This window comes from Lampris incognitus, chromosome 15 (genome assembly GCF_029633865.1).
Source record: "Lampris incognitus isolate fLamInc1 chromosome 15, fLamInc1.hap2, whole genome shotgun sequence".
In the NCBI taxonomy this organism is placed as follows: domain Eukaryota; kingdom Metazoa; phylum Chordata; class Actinopteri; order Lampriformes; family Lampridae; genus Lampris; species Lampris incognitus.
The window spans coordinates 42,576,859-42,602,580 of record NC_079225.1 but is presented as its reverse complement, the minus strand read 5'-3'; the positions used below and the strand labels follow the sequence as shown (position 1 = coordinate 42,602,580).

The 25,722-nt window shown below is 47.0% G+C and overlaps 1 protein-coding gene across 2 annotated transcripts; it reads right to left on the bottom strand.

Annotated features, from left to right (window-relative positions):
• Positions 1–813: 813 nt before the first annotated feature.
• Positions 814–19,050, bottom strand: angel2 (angel homolog 2 (Drosophila)). Of its 2 annotated transcripts, none has more exons than XM_056294979.1 (9): positions 18,747–19,050; positions 15,853–16,886; positions 15,280–15,500; positions 15,006–15,075; positions 13,795–14,225; positions 13,100–13,235; positions 12,294–12,363; positions 3,408–3,538; positions 814–1,907 (listed from the first exon to the last, which is right to left on the bottom strand). In XM_056294979.1, the coding sequence occupies exons 1-9, from the start codon at positions 18,812–18,814 to the stop codon at positions 1,744–1,746; spliced, it is 2,325 nt and encodes a 774-aa protein (XP_056150954.1). In that variant the 5' UTR covers positions 18,815–19,050; the 3' UTR covers positions 814–1,743. The 2 variants fall into 2 exon arrangements, with proteins under 2 accessions (XP_056150954.1, XP_056150955.1); XM_056294980.1 differs by lacking the exon at positions 18,747–19,050 and adding an exon at positions 18,233–18,354.
• Between the last annotated feature and the right edge of the window lie 6,672 nt (positions 19,051–25,722).

Genomic DNA, 25,722 nt, shown 5'->3' with positions numbered 1-25,722 from the left:
CAAACATGTCTCTCACCCGCGGCTAACGCTCAACTAAATGAAGGCCGAACATAACTACACCAGGATGCTAGCTGACTAGCAGCCCCCTGCACCGTGACCACAACACGACCGCACGTTAAGACCGACTGACATTCAAACACAAGCAGCAGTTTGAGAGACTTCAAGTAATTTTCTTTACATTAAAAGCATTTAAAACAAATAACTCCCTTCATAAAACCATATCCTGGTAGAACTCATAGTAAAGTCATTAAAGTAAACAATCTGTAAAAGTAGACGGTGCAAACACCAGTGTGCTGGGGACTGTCTTTCCAGGTATTTACCAAAGCGTTGGATTACACGGTCCACACAGTGCTCTTCAGCGATGTTTAGCGACCCTACAGTCAGGAGACTTGTGAATCTGTGTCTGGACGAGTTAAACACCACAACTAATCAGCGACATTTCAAGAGGCTCTTCAGCACTGCCTGACTGCTGCTGAACTGACCCAACACTGTCGTTTAGCTCGACGGGATGACAATCACCACAACTTGTTTAAATGGACTCTGCAGAAATTTAAGCAACCGCTTTTTTATTTTTACCGCTCACCTGGTTAAATTAACATGTGACTTTGACTCGTCAGCAGCTGTTATTCTTTCACGTGACCTATGGCAAATAATTCAGACCGATACAGTGATGGAGGGTTTTAGCTGGTTGCCCTGCAAGACGAACTGTGAACTGAAGTGGCTCAGAAGCCAACCCTGGACCACGTGTGAGAGCTGCACCATAGTTCAGGATCAAGGCATCTCCAGTCTTTCGTGTATGACATGGGGTTTACATGACATGGGGTTTACATGACATGGGGTTTATATGACCTGGGGTTTATAAGCAGGGCCCTTTAGAAGCCCCTCTGAAGAAGTGCTGCGTGATAAAAGCCCCTCGTCATAAAAGGGGTTCTCCCCGTGAGTGATTACGGGGGCCACGGGGACACGACTCCGATATAAAACTCTCTATACAGTTCACGACGGGGCCCTCTGGTGGGCCGTGGATTTTCCAGCAGCACCAAAACCCTGTTTATGACGCCGCGTGGTTTTCTGTGCAATCATAAACACTGCTTGTGGTGCTGCGGGAAAATCCACGGCCTGCTAACCGAACGAAAAGTCAGCGAGAGAGGAAAACTTGAGTTTTTCCGTATATCGAGACTGATCGTACCTTTACGCAGGGATCAAGCTTGTGATCTCTTGTCACATGAGCAATTTGTTTCTGTGTGTTTCGATATTCAGAAGAGTCACAATATTCAGAAAACAAATTGCATATATTAAAATCATTATCATGCTCACTCTACTGTGAAAGTGGAATAAGGGCCCAAATTAAATAGGCAGCGTTTTAGTCCGGTTGGCTTGCTAGCCTGCTAAGATGGAACGAATCGGGTCTTCTCGCTTGCTCGTGGTCAAAGCCAAAATGTCCGATGCCAGTGACACAGATCTTTGTATCATCTGCCTGGTAGTATGTTCTTCCATTGGGGCAAGATGATGACGAGGGAAAGAGAGGGCTTGTGTGTGTGTGTGTGTGTCTTTATGCATGCTCATTAATCCAGAATCAGTTCATCTGGATACAACGTTTACTGACAGATACAATCTATCTGTCAATCAGCGTTGTATCCAGATGAACTGAGTCAACCTTCTTTGACTTGTGTGTGTTTGTTTGTGTTTTTCTGAATGACGAAATACACACACGCACGTGCGCGTACACACACACAACTGGCCGTGTCAGCACCGAAGGCGGAACCGAGCCAAAAGAGGCAGATGATCAGACGAGTGATGCTGATTGGGCAGACAGTTCACTTCTTCCAACTCCGACTGGCCCACCAATGACAGCCTGCTGAGGAGCTGGAGACCCCGCCCACCAGGGTGTGACGAGGAAGCGCTAGAGTCTGAGAGAGAGAGAGAGAGAGAGAGAGAGAGAGAGAGAGAGAGAGAGAGAGAGATTTAGGCAACCGACAGCACATGTTACGAGAGAGAGAGAGAGAGAGAGAGAGAGAGAGAGAGAGAGAGAGAGAGAGAGAGAGAGAGATTTAGGCAACCGACAGCACATGTTACGAGAGAGAGAGAGAGAGAGAGAGAGAGAGAGAGAGAGAGAGATTTAGGCAACCGACAGCACATGTTACGAGAGAGAGAGAGAGAGAGAGAGAGAGAGAGAGAGAGAGAGAGATTTAGGCAACCGACAGCACATGTTACGAGAGAGAGAGAGAGAGAGAGAGAGAGAGAGAGAGAGAGAGAGAGATTTAGGCAACCGACAGCACATGTTACGAGAGAGAGAGAGAGAGAGAGAGAGAGAGAGAGAGAGAGAGAGAGAGAGAGAGAGAGAGAGAGAGAGGGAGGGAGGGAGAGAGAGAGAGAGAGAGCGAGAGAAATAGAGAGAGAGAAATAGAGAGAGAGAGAGAGAGAGAGAGAGAGAGAGAGAGAGAGAGAGAGAGAGAGAGAGAGGGAGGGAGGGAGAGAGAAATAGAGAGAGAGAGAGAGAGAGAGAGAGAGAGAGAGAGAGAGAGAGAGAGAGAGAGAGAGAGAGAGAGAGATTTAGGCAACCGACAGCACATGTTACGAGAGAGAGAGAGAGAGAGAGAGAGAGAGGGAGGGAGAGAGAAATAGAGAGAGAGAGAGAGAGAGAGAGAGAGAGAGAGAGAGAGAGAGAGAGAGAGAGGGCGCATGGCGAGAGGGAAACATTCAGTAGAAATGGGACAGAAACGACACAGGGATAAAAATAGAGTGAGACAAAGAGAAAAGTGAATAAAGAGAAAATGAAGGAAATGAGTAGCAAAAACAGCAAGAAAGAAGTGGAGATGTAAGAGTCATTGAACAAATAAGAAGGCTATAAATAAGTTACTGTGAACTTATAAATAAGTTAGTGATGCATAACTGAGTATACAGTGTCTCAGACAGTGCTGTGAGCGTGTGTGTGTGTGTGTGTGTGTGTGTGTGTTAGTGTGTGTGTGTGTGTGTGTGTTAGTGTGTACAGAATATAATTCACCTAAATGCAGTGTGTATATGGGCCCTGACACACCCGGCCAACGGCCGGCCGATGTCGGGCCGTCGGTGAGTGTCTGTGGCCCTAGTTTTTGCGGTGTGTCCCGCACCGTCGGCACTAGCCGGACCCGTCAGCAGCTTTTCTGCTGATTCAGCGTGTTGAATGGGCGGAGCCCGTCGTTAAGTGACATCACTCTGATTGGCTGTTCAGCTTAACGAATCACTGCAGAACGTGTGTGCTGGTTGGCCGTCGGCTGCAGTCTTTGCGGTGTGTTCGAGTGCTACTTTTTGGCCCAGGCGGCAGGCGACGCAACAGTCGGCCTTTGTCGCCGCTAGTCGGTTTGGTGTGTCTGGGCCTTAAACGTGTGTGTGCGTGCGTGCACATGTGCGTTTTCTGAGCGTGTATGTACCTGGTGTGTACAGGATGTAATCCACCGTCACGGCAGTGCGGGAGTGGCAGGTGGTGATCTCGGGTCTCCCGTCCTGCACCAAGAAGTGTTGGTAGGATGACTGTAGCCTCACGCTGTGCTCAATTCTTGCCCTGCAGAGACACACACTTGCTTACAGTCTGAACCTGCATACACCGACCAGCCAAAACATTAAAACCACTGACAGGGGAGGTGACTAACATCGATTATCTGAAGGGCTGCCGTAGCTCAAACTGCTGAGAAGGCTAACGCTGGCTACGACGGACCGGGGTCCGAACACACTGCATCACAGCTTGCTGTGTATGGAGCGGTCAGACTGCCCACGATGTTCCAATCTCATTTACAGACGCTTTTATCCAAAGTGACGTAAATCTGAGAGTTAATACGACACAAGCAAGGATCTAGTCAGGAGGCGACAACGCAAGTAAGTGCCAAAAAAACTAGGTTCAAGTCGGAAAGAGCTGGGTCTTTAGCTTCTTCTTAAAGAGGGAGAGGGACTCAGCGGATCGAATGGAGTTTGGTACCTCGTTCCACCACCGGGGAACTACAGAAGAGAAGAGTCCGGCTAGTGACTTAGGGCCCCGTTGTGGCGGAAGTGCCAGGCGCCTTTCATCGGCACGATGACCCCTGTCCATTGCCTAAAGTGCCTACAACGGACATGTGAGCATCACAACTGGACCACGGAGCGATGGAAGAGGGTTGCCTGGTCTGACGAATCACGTTTTCCTTTATATCATGTGGACGGCCAGGTGCGTGAGCATCGTGATGGCACCATGATGCACTATGGGAAGAAGACAAGCCGGTGGAGGCAGTGTGATGCTCCGGGCAAATTTTCTGGTGGGAAACCTTGGGTCCTGGCACTCAAGTGGATGTTACTTTGACAAGTAACACCTACCTAAATACTGTCACAGACCAAGTACACCCCTTCATGGTAACAGTATCTCCCTGATGGCAGCGGCCTCTTTCAGCAGGACAATGCACCCTGCCACACCGCAAAAATGTTCAAGAATGGTTTGAGGAACATGATGAAGAGTTCAAGGTGTCGCCTTGGCCTCCAAACTCCCCAGATCTCAATCCGATCGAGCATCCGTGGGATGTGCTGGAAAAACAAATCCGATCCATGGAGGCCCCACCTCGCAACTTACAGGATTTATGATCCGCTGCTAACGTCCTGGTGTCAGATACCAGAGGACCCCTTCAGAGGTCTTGTGGAGTCCATGCCTCAACAAGTCAGAGCTGTTTTGGTGGCACGAGGCAGGTGTCCCCCTCCCCCCCGATCAGGCGCCCCAACTGACCAGAAGAGGCGCTAGTGCAGCGACCAGGACACATACCCACATCCGGCTTCCCACCTACAGATACGGCCAGTTGTGCCTGTAGGGACGCCCGACCAAGCCGGAGGTAATACAGGGATTCGAACCAACAATCCCTGTGTTGGAATAGACTGCCATGCTACCGGATGCCCAGGCAGGTGGTTTTAATGTTTTGGCTGATTTGTGTATGTGTGTTAGTGAGAGCGAGAGAGAGAGACTGAGAAACAGAGATGATATTAAAAAACAGAGCTTGTGTAAGTGTCTGAGTTAGAGAGAAACTTGGTGTGTGTGTGTTCTGGAGAAAGACGAGGTAAAATGCTGATATTAAAGTGTGAGAGAGAGTGTGAACTGTCATTTAGAAAGACTGTGTGTGTGTGTTGGTTTGTTAATGCAGGCAGGAATAGGTTGCTTTGGTGCTTTGGTGAGACAGGCAGAAAGACGGTGTGAGAGAGACGGTGTTAATTGTGTCTTATTTATAAAGACTGTGAGTGTGTATGTGTGTGAAAGAGAGAGACAAGAGAGATTAGAAATGCAGGTAAGGAAATCCCAGAAAGCTAAATCAGCTCATCTGGACCCCAAGTTTAGTGGGAGAAACGTTTCATCACTGATCGAAGTGACTTCGTCAGTCTCGGCTGACTGCAGGTCAGCTGATAAACCTCATGAAAAGCGCCGTTGCATAACAACGAAACCAGCGATCGGTTTCATATGCAACTTGCCGTGGCCATTCATTTGACATTTTGACCCATTTTGGCGAGAACTGCCTTAAACTTATACGCGCGAATGGCGCATAAGATGGCAGACTACAGAAACCCCCTAGGATTCAGCCTCAGGTGCAGACAGAGCGGGATTACGCCGAAGAGCCTGCAAAGGAAATGTTCGCCGAGGGCCACCGAGGCAACAAGATCCTCCAGAAGGCACAGAACCAGCTGTTGAACGAACGGGCGAGACCACTTTCCAACGTGTGACTGAGTTCACGGCTCGCCTAGCACGCGGAGAGTCGAAAACCCGGCAGCAAAAGAAGTTTGACCTACTTTGCTGCATGCCGGAGACCTCGGCGGACAACGGACGGCCCCCTCAACGGCAGAAAGAGCGGCGGATGCCGGACACACGCCGGCGATGTGGACAAGTGGGTGAGGAATCTGTCTGACAGACGACTCATCCAGGGCGGAGTAAGACATCCTTGCTAAGGGGCTGAGAATTTTGCTGTCACGCCGAGGCAAGTCTCGCTAGTGGAACCGATCACAGCCACGGGATCGGCGATCCGTAAAAACATCACGGACCCGGAAGCGGAGCAACTGTGGATGAACGTTTCAGCCTACATCAGCAACGCGAAGCTGCCGCCATTCAGCATCAGCAGAGATGAGAGGAACGCTCTCGTGACTCTCAGTCAGGACAATAACGTCACCCTTCCGGCAAACAGAGGCAGATGCACTGCTTTATTAAAGCAGACAGACTGTCGTGAGAAATTTATGACGTTACTTAGCGACATGAATATTTATGAGCCCCTGAAACGAGATCCAGGCAGTGGTTACAAGAAAAAGGTGATAGTCTGCCTGAAGCTGTTGGAACAGGACGATGCTATTGACAGAATTTTGTACCAGATTATACCCAGGGGGCGCTACACCAAGTCTGTATGGATTACCTAAGATACATAAACAGGATGTGCCATTATGGCCTATTGTATGATGAACTCAGTGACCTGTAACATCTCAAAGTTTCTGGCATCTCTTCTTAACCCGCTGGCAGGCAGTAATGAACATCGCATTAAGAACACTACGGATGTTGTGGATAAGGTGAAGGACATCATTATGGAGGCGGATGAAACAATGGTCTCTTATGATACATGCTTCACGTGTTCTTGTTGATGAAGCAGTGGAGGTGGTCCGTATGAAATTACAAAATGACCCCACCCTGAGCAAAAGGACCACCCTTAACACTGACCAAGTGTGTCTGCTCCGGAATCTGTGTCTTCAGTGCATGTACTTCACATACAGGGGGCAGTACTATAGGCAGAACCATGCCCCAGTTTCAGCTATAGTGGCCAACTTGTTTGTATATGGAGGAAGTGGAAAAGAGGGCTCTGAGGTCTGATGCAGGGACACCACCTAGCCACTGGTTCAGATTTGTGGACGACACCTGGGTTAAAATTAAATCTCAGGACGTAGCACATTTCACCGACCACATTAACTCTGTGGACAACCACATCAAGTTCACCAGGGAGGATGTGGAAAATGACAGGTTAGCCTTCTTACACTGTGCAATTGCAGTTGGTGATGGGGGACATTTGATTGTTGGTGCTTACTGTAAACCAACACATTAGATAGATAGATAGATAGATAGATAGATAGATAGATAGATAGATAGATAGATAGATAGATAGATAGATAGATAGATAGATAGATAGATAGATAGATAGATAGATAGATAGATAGATAGATAGATAGATAGATAGATAGATAGATAGATAGATAGATACTTTATTATTGCCACACAACAATATTGGTGACAATTGTTTTGGCGCAGCATGGTAGCTCAGTTCCAGTGTAAATCATCACAACAAAAGCAGAGATAACAAACAGCCTTGTGGTGCACGAGTGCTGAGGGTCAGAGGGCGTGATGACCTGTTATTAACCTTGACAGATTGAATTCTGTTTCTAAGAAAGTCCAGTATCCAGCAACTCAGAGCTGGCGTTGATGTTCACGTCTAGAAACCTGGTGAAGAGTGTGAGAGGATTAATGGTGTTGAAAGCCAGGCTAAGGTCGATAAACAGGATGCGTGCGTAGGTGTTGGTCGATTCTAGATGTTGCAGAGTGAAGTGTAGAGCCGGCTTTGTAGCGTCCTCAACAGATCCGTAAGCCCGATAAGCAAACCGATATGGAGCCATCGGTGGGGATATATAGGACTTCAGGTAGGAAAGCACTAAGCACCCAAACACTTTCATAGCTACTGAGGTGAGGGCAACTGGTCTAAAGTAATAATCAAATCAAACATGTTGGTCAGTCATGCTTTTTCCAGCTCGGGCTAATTTCCAAAATTAGGTCATTTTTACAAGCTGCCGATCTGCAAGAAGTTGTACACGCTTTTATCTATTCTCGGCTCGACTATTGTAATGCACTTTATTCTGGTATCAGAATAAAGGGCAAGAGCAAAGGCTCCCTCCACCGTCTGCAGTTGGTACAAAATGCCGCTGCTCGGCTCATTACAGGGACAAGGAGGCATGACCATATCACTCCTGTGCTTGCCTCCCTACACTGGCTCCCTGTTATATTTCGAATTGATTTCAAAATTTTACTGCTCACTTTTAAGGCTTCAAATGGTCTCGCTCCTTCATACATTTGTGAATTATTGACTTGGTATGTGCCCCCTCGATCATTAAGGTCTGCAGATGGAGCCCTGCTGGTTATTCCCAGGTCTCGGTTGGTTACAAAGGGTGATCGGGCTTTTGCTGTTAGAGCCCCCCACACTATGGACCTCTCTTCCTGTTGAGCTAAGACAAACCAAGTCTCTAGCTTCTTTTAAATCTCGTCTCAAAACTTTTCTTTTTATGAAAGCTTTTACAAATGTTTATTTGTTTTTTATTTATACTGTTTTTATTTTTACTCTTATTTGACCTCTTATTTTTGCCTTGTCTGTTTTTATCTTTTTTTTTGTGAGGCACTTTGTAACATTGTTTTAGAAAAGTGCTATATAAATAACATTTTTATTATTATTCATTCATTCATCATCAGCCACTCCTCCGGGGTCGGGTCGCGGTGGCAGCAAGCTAAGTAGGGCACTCCAGACGTCCCTCTCCCCAGCAACACCCTCCAGCTCCTCCTGGGGGATCCCAAGGCGTTCCCTGGCCAGATTGGACATGTAGTCCCTCGAGCGAGTTCTGGGTCTACCCCGGGGTCCCTCCCAGTTGGCTGTGCCCAGTAAACCTCCAGAGGAAGGCGCCCAGGAGGCGTCCTGATCACATGCCCGAACCACCTCAACTGGCTCTTTTCGATCCGAAGGAGCAGCAGCTCTACTCCCAGCTCCCTCCGGATGTCCGAGCTCCTCACCCTATCTCTAAGGCTGAGCCCAGACACCCTACGGAGGAAACTCATTTCAGCCGCTTGTATCCGCGATCTCACCCTTTCGGTCACTGCCCAAAGCTCATGACCATAGGTGAGGGTTGGAACAAAGATTAACTGGTAAATTGAGAGCTTTGCCTCCCGGCTCAGCTCCCTCTTCACCACAACGGTCCTGTACAACGTCCACATTACTGCTGATGCTGCACCAATCCGCCTGTCAATCTCCCGCTCCATCCTACCCTCACTCGTGAACAAGACCCCGAGATACCTGAACTCCTTCCCTTGAGGCAACAACTCATCCCCAACCCAGAGGGAGCAATCCACCATTTTCTGGTAGAGAACCATGGCCTCAGACTTGGAGGTGCTGACTCTCATCCCGGCCATTTCACACTCAGCTGCAAACCGCCCCAGTGGGCGCCGGAGGTCGCGTTCTGATGAAGCCAACAAAACTACATCATCTGCGAAGAGCAGAGATGCAATTCTGATTCTATTATTATTATTATTATTATTACTATTATTAAAGTCATTGAGGCATGGTGTTTTGGCAGACTTAGGGACTGGGATGATGGTAGATTTGTTTTAAAACACTGTGAGAGTGCACACTGTTGTAAGGAGGTGTTGAAAATGTCAGTGAACACTGGGGCCAGTTGATCCGCACAGTGGCCAAGCATAGCTGATGAGAGCTGATCCGGCCCTGCCGTTTTCCTTTTATTTATTTTTTTGAAAAGCCGCCTGGATGAAAAAAGAAGGGGTGAGGGAAGGAGGAGGGGGGGGGATTAGTGCTGGGGTGTGTACATCCTCAAACCATGCATGAAAATCATCGAGCCTGTCAGAGAGACTGGTGGTGAAGCAGGCTCTTTTTTGTAGTTTGTCATCTCCTTCAGGCTTTTCCAGACTGCTCTGGGGTTATTGGTAGTGAGTTGTTGTTCCAGTTTTGTTTTTTTTGGGAAGTCAAGACTTGGCTCTCCTGATTCCAGGGCGCAGTTCATATTTGGCAGACTTGTATTTCTCCCTGTCTCCTCTGTTAAAGGCAGAATTATTTTTCCCGAGTGGTGCAACTACTTCTTTTGAGAACCTGGGTTTGCTATTGTGCGACGTCACGGTTTTGGTCGGGATACATCGGTCTTCCCCAAACTGGATGCGTGACATCACTGTGTCTGTGTACAAGTCGAGGCAGCTACACGTGTGTCTGAAGGTGTCCCAAACAGTGCATTCAAAGCAACCTCTCAAGGGTTTCAATGGCATCTGTGGACCATATTTTAACGGTGTTGGGAGTTTGGTTTAACACTTCTGAGTTTTTGTTTACACGTCGGGACAAGGAACAACATTGCCTGGTTGGACTTTCCCAGCGGGGCTCTTGGGAAGGCACGGAAAGCTGACAGGATTGTTGTATAGCAGTGGTCCAGTATTTTATCTTCTCTTGTGGGACATGTCAGCTGTTGCATATAGTTAGGGAGTTAAGACAAATTGCAGTGGTTGAAGTTGCCCAGAACTATTATTGTGGAGCCTGGCTGTGTTCTTTCAACTGAGGATATGTGGTGTGCTAGTTCACTGGTGGCAGCGTTAGCATTAGCTTGTGGTGGGCTATAAACACCAGTTAGCACATACATACATACATACATACATACATACATACATTATTCAAACGGCTTATCCTGTTCTCAGGGTCGCTGTGAGGCTGGAGCCTATCCCGGCAGTCATTGGGCGGCAGGCGGGGAGACACCCTGGACAGGCCGCCAGGTCATCACAGGGCCAACACACACACATACACACACACACACACAGCGGAGCACCTGGAGGAAACCCACGCAGACATGGGGAGAACATGCAAACTCCACACAGACGACGACCCGGGACGACCCCCAAGGTTGGACTACCCCCGGGCTCGAACCCAGGACCTTCCTGCTGTGAGGCGACCGTGCTAACCACTGCGCCACCGTGCCGCCCCCAGTTAGCACAATGGATGCAAAATCCCTAGGGAGGTCGAAGGGTCTGCACGTAATAGTTAGGAACACAGGGTCTGGGGAGCAGGACAGTTGTACTATGGTGGAGTTGGTTCACCAGCATTCCTAAATCATAAAACATACACCTCCACATTAAGATTCCCAAGACAGTTTAACTGACTTGTCAGCTCGGTGGACAGCAAAACCCGGGAGTGTTACAGCCGCATCAGGGGTGTGTTGATCCAGCAGATGGCAGAGCGTTCCTTGTAATTCCATTTAGTTTGGATCAAAAGTAGAAGTTTGTCCGTTTTATTCCTGAGCGATCTAACATTGGAGAGTAACAAAATCGGCAAGGTTGGTCGGTAGGGCCGCTTCCTGAACCTGGTGATTGTGCCGGTACGTTGTCGTCCAGTATTCCTGTCCCTAGTATATGCCCAGGCAGACCTATTTGCCCAGGCACGGTGTTAGTCCGTGACTCATCAGGGATGGAAATATGTTGTTGGATAAATAATCCACACGTTTTCTCCCAGATATTTAAAAGATCCAGTCTGTTGTATTGGTGTATACGCGTTGATTTCCGTACAAATAACACCAGTAAAAGTGAGACACAGCAACCGAGCTTGTACCTGGACGAGCCTGATGTCCGCCGTCTTGACTATGACATACTGATCAGTACTTAAGGTTTGACTCTCATCATCCACTGGAGCACAAACTAGGAGTCATCGGGACGCTGGACCACCGAGCTGACAACCTCTCCCCGACACAGCGGCCGGGGAAGGGGAGAAATCCCACATTAAACAGGCCCTAGTTAAGTGTGGTTATCCTAACTGGGCATTTGTCAAAGCCAGGAAGACGCCCAAACAGTGCACCAGCCAATCAGAGACAGGAGAAGGACAACAGCTGTCAAAGCGTAAACCAGTGGTGATTCTGTATGTGGCAGGAGCGTCGGAACAGTTGAGACACATTTTCCAAACACCGCGTCTCAGTTGCTTTCAAATCCCAGAACATGCTGCGCCAGAAACTGGTCCACCCCGAGGATCCCCCAGCACATACAGAGCAACATAGTGTACACTGTTAAGTGACTTGTACATGTGGGGAACCAAACAGATGCCGGCCAAGAGGATGGCACAACACAGGAGAGCTAACACGTCAGGCCAGGACTCCACAGTCTGCACCACCTCCAGGCCGGTGGCCACTCCTTCAAGGATGAGGATGTGCACATCCCTGATAGGGAGGAGCGCTGGTTTGAATGGGGACTCAGAGGCCATCTATGTGAAGACACTCCATGTTGGATAGAGGGAGAAAGTGTCTCCGAGGATGCCGTCTCTCTCACACCGTAAAAAAAACACAAAAAAAAACCTACTATAAAATGGATAAATAAATCAAACTTACTAGCAGCAGGTCGCTTTCACCAAACACACTCAGTCACACAGCGACTCCCAGCATGCACAGAGACAGAGAGAGAGACACAGACAGCGAGAGAGAGAGAGAGAGAGAGAGAGAGAGAGAGAGAGAGAGAGAGAGAGAGAGAGAGAGAGAGAGAGAGAGAGAGATATTACCTGTTAGATGCAGCAGGTGCCTTGGCAGTGAGGTCCTGTACAGTCAAACTGGAGATGGCTCCAGTCACCCCTGACCACAGTGAGACAGACAGATATACAGAAAGCAGGCACAGTAATTAAAGGGAAAATTCGCTGGTTTTCGACCTCATCTGTCTATCTGCAACAAGGATGGCACGTGAAATGCACCTGCAGTTGTTCCCGATCATTTCTGCGTCTCTGGGGTGGCAGTGAAACCGCTTTCTTCCAGGCCACCGAGTGAAGTATCGTGACATCATTTGACGGCACGAAAAACTGCAGCCCAGCAGGGTTTCTAATACCCTAATCTAAACACGCCGCTCAAAAAAAAGAATCCCCGCTCTCTCGGCTAAGCTATGTTTCCGATGGTGGGGATGACGTCTCGTTACTGGCAGAGGGGATTTCATGGAGGACGATACAGGAGCTTGAGCAGCAATGCGTTCTGGTACATGTAGGCGCTGTGGGGACGACTTCTCCTCCAATATGGTGCACGGAGGACTTTATTGCTTCAGTCGACAACACCATCAGGACCGACTGCACAACACCATCGGTGAGATTTCCCTTTAACAGAGAAAACAGCCCACTGCCACAGTAGAGTCTAACAGGTGAAAGTACATCCACCTCAAACCACATAAACCCCTTAAAGTAGTCCCTGAACCGAACACGCTCTCAACAGCACTTAACATGTACTGTTAACTGCCGCCCAGACGCCCTGACTGTAGTGACTTCTCCTCTGAAGTAGGAGAAAGTGAACTGTACGACTAAACTAAAGACTCAGCTAAAGGGTTTACCGGTAGAACTGACGGCACCAGGGTCCATGGTGGGTTTGTTGTAGTACTGGCACTGTTGGCTGACCCCCACACTCTTGGACCAGATAGGCGCCATGAGCGGACGCTGGCCTCTGGGGTTGTCCTCCTGCCCTGACACCTACACACACACACACACACACACACACACACACACACACAGAAATGTGTAGTCACATGTGTAGACAAAGTATGCATGAAGGAAGGTGTGCACATGAAAGTATATTCACTTACACACACTGTGATAGTTTATAAAACTAGTGTGTGTGTGTGTGTGTATCTATCATGTTTTTCTATACTAATGGGGACATTTGGTCCCCATTAGTATAGAAAAACCAAAAACCACCTAACTTGGGCCATTTTATGGGGCCCCACAAGTAAAAGGGTCTATTTTAGGGTTAGGACGTGGTTTTAGGGTTAAGGTTAGAATTAGGCTTAGGTTAAGGTTAGGGTAAGGTTAGGGTTAGGCATGTAGTTTGTGTGGTTAAGGTTAGGGTTAGGACGTGGTTTTAGGGTTAAGGTTAGAATTAGGCTTAGGTTAAGGTTAGGGTTAGGCATGTAGTTTGTGTGGTTAAGGTTAAGGTTAAGGGCTTGGAAATGAATGTAGTCAATGAAGGGGCCCCACAAGTATAGTTTTGCGAATATGTGTGTGTGTGTGTGTGTGTGTGTGTCTCTCTCACCCTGCCAATCGGGAGCCCCTCGTACTCCAAGCAGCCCGTCGTCAGGAAGCTGTACAACGGACTCCAGGGGGTGGAGTTAAAGTCCCCGCACACCACCACCGGGTGAGACGACCCATCCGGGAGGCGGGACCGCTGGCTTATCTCAGCCAACAGGATGGCGAGCTGAGCCAGTTTGATGTCCCCACGGCGAGGGTTGTAGAGCAGGTGGGTGTTGGCGATGCAGACAGAGGAGGAGGGATCCCACTGGCCACTGGCATGGTTGGGCCGCAGCAGGAGGACCAACCCCACATTGTCGCGGTCGAGGAGGGGGTCGCCGGGGCGAACGTACTCCACAGCGTGGGAGGAGAGGAGGGAGAAGCAGGAGGTTTTGAAGATGATGGCACAGCCATCTGGCTTCCTGCCAGTACGCTTCTTGTACTCACACTGGTAGCCTTGACACACACACACACACACAGGGACCCAGACACATACAAACATGAGAAAACCAATGCAAACGTTTATTATTTCAAAGTAAGAAAGCACTTATGTGCAAAATTATATAATCATGATACTTTAAAATAATACAATAAAACGTTTCAGGCCACCCAGTTTTGAACCGTCATACTGCAGAACTGAAAAACAAAAGCAAAAAAAATAGGAGTCTGTCTCCCCCTGCCGTTAGTACAGTGGAACTACAGCAGACTTGCACGAGGACAGTTGACGTGGAGTTTGCATCCAAGCACTTTCTATCTGAGTTTGAAATCTTTATAGTATAGAGTCAAGGCTAAACTTATTTACCAAAAATTTTACTCTAATATTTTGCACACTTTATGTAAAATGACCTCTAAGAAATTACTTGTGCAGCACTGTTTCCACATCCAGTGAGTCTGTCGTGGTTGTGTGATCAGTTTCTGCATTAAAGCATCGTGAAGTACTGGGCTTCATATCTTCAGCTGGAGGAACATTCAACAACTCTGCTGGACGTGCAATTACAATAACTTGTCCATTAATCATCCTTTCTGGAAAGACTGCAAAGTAGCTCTACTCTGCTCTCAGGAAGTCTTATTTCTTGTTTCCATTTTTGACACATTTTAAGAAATTGCTAAAATGTGCAGAAAGCTCGAACGGGGGGGCATAATTAGAGACCGATAAACAAATGGCAAAATGGGGAGAAAAGGCTTGTTCGCACTCTCACTCGCATACATCCGTGAACATACACACACATATCGTACCTAATGCCTGTAAAACAGGTTTTAACTGAGTTTCGAAGTGGTCCGCCTGTACCTCCTGGAGACACAGAATCTAAAATGGGAGGAACAGAGACAGACACACAAAAAAAGAACGAGCAAGTGAGTAAGAGAGACCCTCGGTTATGACATGGCAAGTCTTGCACACGAGTCACTAAACAGAGTGCTCGTCGTTCCTGATTTTCCCTGCCAGAAACTTCCTGCATGGGATATGAACTAGCAACATCCTCTCCAAAACCCTACAGCTGTCACCACTCACGTCTGCGTTGTAATTCTGGATCTCAGCCAGCAGGTTGGGCAGCCTGTAAGCCCAGGGCAATACTCTGGAGTCACAGTGTCGGTAAAGGTAGGCGTTGTCCTGCAGCAGTTCCTGAGACAAGATGTTGTAAGACAGTACCGTGAAGTCAAACGCCGCGCTTCTGCCCGCTGGCTGGAGGCCGGTACTGCATGTGGGAAACACTTCCCACTGTCTTTGCAGAGCTTAGGGAAGAAAGGTGGTGGTGGTGGTGGTGGTGGTGGTGGTGGGGGAGGGGGGGGGGGCGAGACAGGTGAGGTATCACGAAACACAACTTGATGCCACAATGAAAATTTGATCTGAGACTGAGCCAAACACGGAAAAAACTCCTAAGCTAAACCAAACCTGTGAACCTAAATGTGGCCTATGACCCGAGTTGATAGCGGTTGATGGACTTGGAGGTTTTGGGCATTTTATCTCTGGTCAGTTTGTGTAAACGGAAGTTTAAAGCGTGTCACTAATGAGCTAGTACTCACTAAACGCAGCATAACATCTTTACTCCTTTATCGTGAAGACCAACCTTTAAACCAAACTTACGTCTCACTGGTTTGACACAGTTGAGTTGCCTGCAAGGAGGAACAATTCCGGGAGGAAGGGGCTGTCTTTCAGCGCTGGCAGTGGTCCAGGGGTTTGGCGGCTGAGGAGAGGGGTCTCTCTTGTGGTCTCCCTTTGAGGTCTGGTTCCTTTTTCCCCATGGTCCTCCTCTGCCACCTCCATGGCCTCCCTGCTCCTCCTCACCCCTTACCACATCTTTACTCCCACCTTTGAGACAGGGACTGGACTTGGGGGCAGGTTTTAAGCACGGGACCTGCTCAGGGTGCTTCGGCTGAGGGGACTGAGTCCTTGGCCCTGTGGGGTGTGAGTCTTTAAATCCTGTCTGTGTTGGTGTAGCCCTCGCTCGGCCGAGGGCTCCATCTTGACCGACGCTGTCTTTTATCCCAGGGTGATGGTGTCTGTCTTTTTCTCCATAACCCACTCTTACCTTTTCTCCACTTTGGCTTCTGCTGCCTTCCCCAATTGTACTTTTCTTGTTGTTGCCCTGGCCCCCACTTCTATTCAGGTGCTCCCTACCGGGTCTTGCCTCCTCGGAGGTGACCACTGTTCCCTCCAACCCTCCTCCCTTGTCTTCTCCTCTGTCTCCTGCACTCTTGTTTTCCTCTGTGTGCTTCCTCTTTTTGTGTGGAGGCCCTCTGTGGTTTCCTAGGTGCTGCATGAGGCAGGCGGATGTGTGAAGCATCCGTGCTTCAGATCCCTTAAACCAGAAACCTGGAAGAGGTGAACGCCAACTGAGAACAGAGTTATCAGTTAGGTTATTGCCGAATGGAAGGTTCTGAAGGCGTGTCTTCAAAAGGGAGCCCCTACAGGTTCTTCTTGGACAGGAGATGTCGGGAGATGGGAGATGGTACGGTGGCCAGGGGGGAAATCCCCGCAACAGCCACCGTGGGTGAGAAGCGAAGAGGAGAGGGTGGCAAGTGGCGCTGCTCCTGAAGCTGGCCCTGAGGAGAGCAGAGTGGCTCTGGGGGAGGAAGGAGGAGCCAAAGGTGCTCAGCAGGTGCAGGAACATTGGTTGGCTTAAAGGAAAAAGACGGGACAGTTTAGAGAACGCGGTATTGGACAGATGAGATAAACATGTGAGACATAGAGAGGACAGGGGTGACTGGAAAAAAAAAACTTTCAAGTACTTTTTTCCAGGGATAAAAGTGAAGTGAAGTTGGGCCCTTGTTTTGTTTTTTACAAACACATTGCCTGAACAGTTTTTGCTTTCACTAACCAACACTCACGATTATGAAAGAGTGAACAGCATTCATACTGAGGACCAATTCAGCAAGCTAATGTATTAACTTGTGTCCTGACCCAGTGTCGGTGGTCACCACAGAGGACATCAGGCTGTCATCGTGAATCCAGTGGCCCATTTTACAAGCAGCATGTCTAGCTGAACAACCTAAACCAGCTGTTAAAGGGTTAAATCCGGCCTGTCATTGAGGTCATCAAGCGTTCACTGCCCTTCATCCATGGTTCAGTCAGTTGGGCACAAGACGCCTCAAGCAGACTGGACTAAGAACCTTGACCCCAATGCAGCGGGCTCTTTAACGCAAGGCAACTTCGAAACCAACGTTGGCTAAAACCTATAATGCTGTAAATGAGGCGCAAACGGCCGTTTTTAACATGTTGGCGGCTATGCAAATTCGGGGATGCTGGAGAGTGACGAGAAATAAAAGTTAACGACAATAATGGTCACTTTGTTGCCGTGTCTTCTTTGTTGTGCTACATTTCACTTATTACTGATAAGCGGCTGATTAAAAAAAAAATGGTTCGTTTGTTGCAAAGGGAACTGTTTTCAAACGGGAACGTTTGTCAGCAGTATTTCCATCATTTCAGGTCACAAGCGAACAGTGGTGGGTCTAGAGATTTTTTCCTAGGGATGGCAAGACTGTGTCCCAGAGGTGCCCCTTGCCCCCCTGTAGATCCGCGCCTGTGAGGGGGGAGGGGGGATTCTAAATCGGCGACTTCTGTTTGAGATGAGTTTGGTGCGGGGTCTCGTTGACCTTCACCATGCGTGTACATAAAATATACTTTAAAAACACATTATCTGATTTATAAACGGGGTGGCAACAGGGGTGGCAAGACTGTGTCCCAGAGGTGGCAGCTGCCACCCCCTGTTGCCACCCCTGTAGATCCGCCCCTGGTGGCAAGAGGGGTGGCAATACTGTGTCCCAGAGGTGGCAAGACTGTGTCCCAGAGGTGGCAGCTGCCACCCCCTGTTGCCACCCCTGTAGATCCGCCCCTGCAGACGAATGAGAACATAAATACGTTTACTAATTTCTGCTGAGATCTCCCCCCCCCGTCGGCCTATCCGAGCTTTAGATCGCTCAGTCCCCTTCGTTGTTTTAACTCGCTTTCCATCGGCGTCACTTACTTCCTGACCACTTCCTGCCTGCCAGCGGAGGAGGAGGAGGAGGCATAGTCCCGCTTTATCTTTACGCCACACGGAGCGGCTCCCGTAACAACAAACGTCGGTTCGAGGACCACGGCGGCGAGAACTCGGGACCACGAACGAGACGGTCCTCAAAATAAGACGTCATCGGCGTCTGGGTGAAACTCAAGCGCCCGCCATCGGCCGCCGGGAGTTGGAGTTCCCTCGCCGCGCGGCTCGGCCACAGACGGCGCGTCGACGAACTACAACGGAGACCACGCCCACTTCCGGTGTAGCGGAAATGAACGTCCGACGAGGAACGTGGCGTGCGGTCGGCCGTTAAGGACGGCGTCGTGAACTCGCACGCGGATCTGCTTTCGACTCGACAGCCGCAACGGCCAAACCACAAGTTCCCCTGACACGAGTTTTTACTATTTAAATGCTTTTTTGAATTACCTCGGAAAAAGAAGCAAACCCCCCCGGGGACGCTTGCTGATCGGAAGGTCATCGCACTTACCTAAAAGGGTTCCTCTTGTCGATACAGCCGGGATAGCTAATTAAAGGATATGCCGGGGAAGGTTTCATCACACAGCCGGCGTCATTTTCTCTTATTCCACCTTTGCTGTTTTGACGGACGGGATCATTTCCATAGAAACCATAAGCAGCAGTCCTCTAACCGCCGGTGTGGGATGCTGAGGCGTCACGAAACAGCGCCCTGGTACCAACACAAGCCAACCGCTGCTAAGGAGCGAACGTCGCGTTCTCGCTCTCTCCTCTCTCGCGCTCTCTCTCTCTTTCTCGCGCGCTCTCTCTCTCCTCTCTGTCTCTCTCGCTCTCTCTCTCCTCTCTCTCTCTCGCTCTCTCTGTCTCTCTCGCTCTCTCTTCTCTCTCCTCTCTGTCTCTCTCTCTCTCGCGCTCTCTCCTCTCACTCTCCTCTCTCGCTCTCTCCCCTCTCTGTCTCTCCCCTCTCTCTCCTCTCTCCCCTCTCTCTCTCCTCTCTCACGCGCTCTCGCTCTCTCTCTCCTCTCTCCCCCCCTCTCTCTCTCCTCTCTCACGCGCTCTCTCTCCTCTCCTCTCTCGCTCTCTCCCCTCTCTCTTTCCTCTCTCACGCGCTCTCTCTCTCTCCTCTCTCGCGCGCTCTCTCCCCTCTCTCTTGCTCTCTCTCCTCTCTCTCGCTCTCTCTCTCCTCTCTCCTCTCTCTCTCTCCTCTCGCTCCTCTCTCTCTCTCCTCTCTCTCTCGCTCTCCCCTCTCTCTCCTCTCTCTCTCTCTCTCTCTCGCGCGCTCTGTCTCTCTCTGTCTCTCTCTCTCTCTCTCTCTCTCTCTCCTCTCTCTCCCGCTCTCTGGTGTAGTGGATTTGTACGGCATCCGTCATAAAAGACCTTACTAGCGTGTAAAAACTGGATTCTTACTGCAACTTGCAAACTATGCAAACTCCATCCTCACTTGTCCCACGCCTCTCTTCCTTTACACTCCAGACATTTTGCTCATGCTTGGAGCTGAACTCACACGCACACTTTTTATGGTTATTATGTTTGGTTTTGGATGTCTTAACCTTACACTTAGCCCGTTTTCCCTGTTCTGCTACGCACATGTGTATGGTGAGTGTAACTGTGAGTAGTGTACCGAGTCAAATCCCTCATGTATGATCCGACATAGCCGTCAAACGGACTCTTGAACCTATAAAGCTGAACTCTTATTTGACAGCACATCCGTTCTCCCTTAAACGGGGCTCTAATGTTCACAAACACTTAAATCGTTTCCCCGAAACGGCTCCAGCCTCCAGCCATACCCTTAATCTCCAAAAGGTCAAAAACTTACAAAGAACGAGGGACCACCTCTTTTTGTTTCTTCTTCTAGATCGTCACCAATGTATTTGCTACTTGGGCCTCTGACGTTGCAGATGCTGGGGGAACCATAACACACTTGGTTCTGTCTCTCTCTGACATTAGCTGTGTATTTCTGTGCATCTCTAATAGGCCGGCTTGTTCTTATCACCAAATATTTCCTGCTCACGCAGAACAAGTCAGTCGGCTTCAGGGAGCTAAACAGGGCAGAGAGGTGCAGATTCTGCTGCTAAAGGGCGGAGGGACCTTCGCAGGGAAGAGGAGCGTTATGCTAATCACTGTCTAAAATATCACTGATAGGACATCATTGATCGTTCTTCGGGGCAACAAATGAGAGAGAGGCTTGGCCTCGGCTTGGACGCTCCGTGAACTGAGGCCCTCTGGACTGTTTTAACATCTGGATTTCACACAGAACGTCTTTTCAGGCCTCACCCGCCCGAGGAAACCCGATAAGCAGATTGCCCATCTTCCGCCGAGAACTCCGTCTTGCAAACCTGCATTAACACGCCCCGTAACGACGTCTAGTTTCTTCTTTCTCTTATTATGAGACAGCGAGTTGCACGTTTTGCTCTAACAGTGTGCTGCCGTTGTGTTGGCAGCAGAAGCTGCGGTCGTTTTAGTAGTACCGACTATATTAGAGGTAAAAGCAGAGGTGTTTGATGTCTGGAGTTGCGTTTGGGGTCAGCTTGCACTCGGGTGTGATGCGACGGCGAAAGTGCAAATGCAAAGAAAGAGGATCAGTAAAAGGACACTTCTGCATTTTCATTTATTGATCTCCAGTTTTGAAATCTCAATAGCTGTGTGTGTGTGTGTGTGTGTGTTTTCTGTACCAGTGACAGCATTCGGGCCGTCACGACCATACAGAAACACCACAGCCCTTTCAGTCAAGCAGAAGCAGCCATTATAAAACACGTATTCAGGAATCCTCCTCACACAGGGTATCCGATCAGCCACGGCTCGGCTCATCTTGCCCACAGCTGCAGAAAAAAAAAAAAAACGTGAAACCTCCTCTGCCGAAGAGATCGCTGGGTGAATTTAAAACAGATTATGATTTTTTTTATTTTTATTTTTTGTTTATCTCTTTTTAAAGAACAGCGCAGGAAGTAGATGCTTCACCGTGGCTGCTTGCTGGACCGTGTATAATGGGAAATTGAAACAGGCAGCAGAATGGCCCAGTGGACAGAGAAGAGGCTGTTCAAAATCCCCCCCAAAAAAGAAGCCGGTCAGTAGAACGGTATCATAACCGGTACGGCCCGATGGCAGGAAGTGTGAAAATCAGACCGGAGTTTTAGCTCAGCGTGCATGCTAGTACTTTATAAAACAAGCGGTTGGGTGTCTGGAAAAGTGGCTGAGAAAATATATCTATCTATCTGTTGTGGATTTTTGTCAGAAGAACCCTTGTGTTGCGCAACCCGAAGGGTAAAAACAGCCAACAACGACAACAGCCGGTGTGCCAAAAAGCCAAAACATATATGTGCTCACTGATTTGGATCACCCTGCTTAAAAAGACCACCAACCAAGTCCGCGGACATGTGAGGAACATACGGAGGACTAAAGCGTCACTTATCTGACCGACGCGAGGGGCGCTTGGTTGCTCGGTAAACTCCCCCCAAAGCTCCAAAGTGGACCTTCTCAACGCAAGTGAGAAAGGAGTGCAAGGCTTCTCGGGTTCTCTCGGGTTTTCAAAGCGGATTTGCCCCGAGAGTTGACGAAAGGCCGCGCAACGCTAGCTTTCCACGACATATTCTGACCAGAACCAACCAAAACCCAAGTCAGAATTGTCTCGGGGCCTGATAAGGATCCACATCGGCCTGAAATGTTCGGTCGGTCACGATCATGATGAATGGTGTTAAGACCAGCTACCGGTTCACAGGAAGAAGAAACTCCCCATTGAGCCACAACGGACCCGGCTCCTCGGCCGGAGTCTTCTCCCTCTCTGGCCGACAGTATTTTCTGGTGGGGTTAGTAGACTGCATGAGAGGGTTGTGGGCCTGTGGGCTCTTTTTCAGGGGTGAAAGGTCACAGGGGGGGCGGGGGCGGTCGGGTGTCATGAGAAGGGGACGTCCCATCTCTGTGTGTAGGCGCTCAGTTCGCAGGGGCTGATGACTAGCATATTGGGGGAGTCCATCCCGTCCAGAGCCATCTCCGAGTCCAGACAAAACCTCGAGGCCAGATGCTCCAGATGAGTCCCCGACTTCTGCCACCGCTGCCACACAGACAGACAACATGAAAGACAAAGGAGAAGCGTGATGAGCACAAACCCAGCGGTGTGGTCGTGGTTCTTCCTCTCTTTAATCCCCCGCAGGGGAAAATGCACTTTTCTCCCCCCCGTCCCCGTTCAAACCACATGGAACGGGGTTTTGGGAATCACAGCCGGCAGAAACGGTGTGCTGCTTCGTCTACAGGGCAGAAATTCACGTACGCAGCCCGAAGAGTTTCTTTTCACATGTAAACCCTCTTGTTCGTAATGTATAGCTCTCACATTAGGCGACTTTAGTTTATGGTTATCCAATAACACCCAGGGGGTCCGTGGATCCTTAAAATAGTCTTGAATTCAACTATGTAAGTAAAAAGGGCTTATTAAGCATTAAGACATCTCAAAATCCAATTTGAAACGTCTGACGTAAATTAAAAAAATGCTTGATTTGAATTTGGATGTGACTGAATCGACAATGATTTAGGAATCCACTCAGGCGAGCAAGGGGGGCAGCAGCTAGTTTTTCTAGCACATAGTTATCCTACCATGGAACGCTTAACACTTGTAGTGTTATACTTTCAACGTTCTGCCTTTAAAGGTGTTCTGCATAATATTTAGCCTCTCCTCAATCAATCATAAATCACCAGTAAACAGCATAATAGGACTAGTAAGTATGGACTGACTAGAAAATATCATAAATGACCAGTAAACATCATAATATGACTAGTAAGTATGGACTGACTAGAAAATATCATAATGACCAGTAAACATCATAATATGACTAGTAAACACGGAATGACTAGAAAATATCATAATGACCAGTAAACAGCATAATATGACTAGTAAGTATGGACTGACTAGAAAATATAATGACCAGTAAACATCATAATATGACTAGTAAATATGGACTGACTAGAAAATATCATAATGACCAGTAAACAGCATAATATGACTAGTAAATATGGACTGACTAGAAAATATCATAAATGACCAGTAAACATCATACTATGACTAGTAAGTATGGACTGACTAGAAAATATCATAATGACCAGTAAACACCATAATGATTAGTAAACACAGAATGACTAGAAAATATCACAATGACCAGTAAACACCATAATATGACTAGTAAGTATGGACTGACTAGAAAATATCATAATGACCAGTAAACATCATAATATGACTAGTAAACACGGAATGACTAGAAAATATCATAATGACCAGTAAACAGCATAATATGACTAGTAAGTATGGACTGACTAGAAAATATCACAAATGACCAGTAAACACCATAATGATTAGTAAACACGGAATGACTAGAAAATATCACAATGACCAGTAAACAGCATAATATGAGTAGTAAGTATGGACTGACTAGAAAATATCATAAATGACCAGTAAACAGCATAATACGACTAGTAAACACGGAATGACTAGAAAATATCATAATGACCAGTAAACAGCATAATACGACTAGTACGTATGGACTGACTAGAAAATATCACAAATGACCAGTAAACACCATAATGATTAGTAAACACGGAATGACTAGAAAATATCACAATGACCAGTAAACAGCATAATATGACTAGTAAGTATGGACTGACTAGAAAATATCATAATGACCAGTAAACATCATAATATGACTAGTAAGTATGGACTGACTAGAAAATATCATAATGACCAGTAAACAGCATAATAGGACTAGTAAGTATGGACTGACTAGAAAATATCATAATGACCAGTAAACATCATAATATGACTAGTAAGTATGGACTGACTAGAAAATATCATAATGACCAGTAAACATCATAATATGACTAGTAAATATGGACTGACTAGAAAATATCATAAATGACCAGTAAACATCATACTATGACTAGTAAGTATGGACTGACTAGAAAATATTATAATGACCAGTAAACAGCATAATAGGACTAGTAAGTATGGACTGACTAGAAAATATCATAATGACCAGTAAACATCATAATATGACTAGTAAATATGGACTGACTAGAAAATATCATAAATGACCAGTAAACAGCATAATAGGACTAGTAAGTATGGACTGACTAGAAAATATCATAATGACCAGTAAACAGCATAATATGACTAGTAAGTATGGACTGACTAGAAAATATAATGACCAGTAAACATCATAATATGACTAGTAAATATGGACTGACTAGAAAATATCATAATGACCAGTAAACAGCATAATATGACTAGTAAGTATGGACTGACTAGAAAATATCATAATGACCAGTAAACAGCATAATATGACTAGTAAATATGGACTGACTAGAAATTATCACAAATGACCAGTAAATACCATAATGATTAGTAAACACAGAATGACTAGAAAATATCACAATGACCAGTAAACACCACAATATGACTAGTAAGTATGGACTGACTAGAAAATATCATAATGACCAGTAAACATCATAATATGACTAGTAAACACGGAATGACTAGAAAATATCATAATGACCAGTAAACAGCATAATATGACTAGTAAGTATGGACTGACTAGAAAATATCACAAATGACCAGTAAACAGCATATTTCGACTAGTAAATATGGATTGACTAGAAAATATCATAATGACCAGTAAACATCATAATATGACTAGTAAATATGGACTGACTAGAAAATATCACAAATGACCAGTAAACACCATAATGATTAGTAAACACAGAATGACTAGAAAATATCACAATGACCAGTAAACAGCATAATATGACTAGTAAGTATGGACTGACTAGAAAATATCACAAATGACCAGTAAACAGCATATTTCGACTAGTAAATATTGACTGACTAGAAAATATCACAAATGACCAGTAAACACCATAATGATTAGTAAACATGGAATGACTAGAAAATATCATAATGACCAGTAAACAGCATAATATGACTAGTAAGTATGGACTGACTAGAAAATATCATAAATGACCAGTAAACATCATAATATGACTAGTAAGTATGGAATGACTAGAAAATATCACAAATGACCAGTAAACACCATAATGATTAGTAAACACAGAATGACTAGAAAATATCACAATGACCAGTAAACAGCACAGTATGACTAATAAGTATGGACTGACTAGAAAATATCATAATGACCAGTAAACATCATAATATGAGTAGTAAACACGGAATGACTAGAAAATATCATAATGACCAGTAAACGGCACAATATGACTAGTAAATATAAGTTGTACACTATTCTCCCTTGCTAATAAATATAGAATGACAAGAAAACATCGTAAATGACAAGGAAATATATGACTAGTCAATACTATAATATGACTAGTAAGTATGGACTGACTAGAAAATATCATAATGACCAGTAAACAGCATAATATGAATAGTAAGTATGGACTGACTAGAAAATATCATAAATGACCAGTAAACAGCATAATATGACTAGTAAGTATGGACT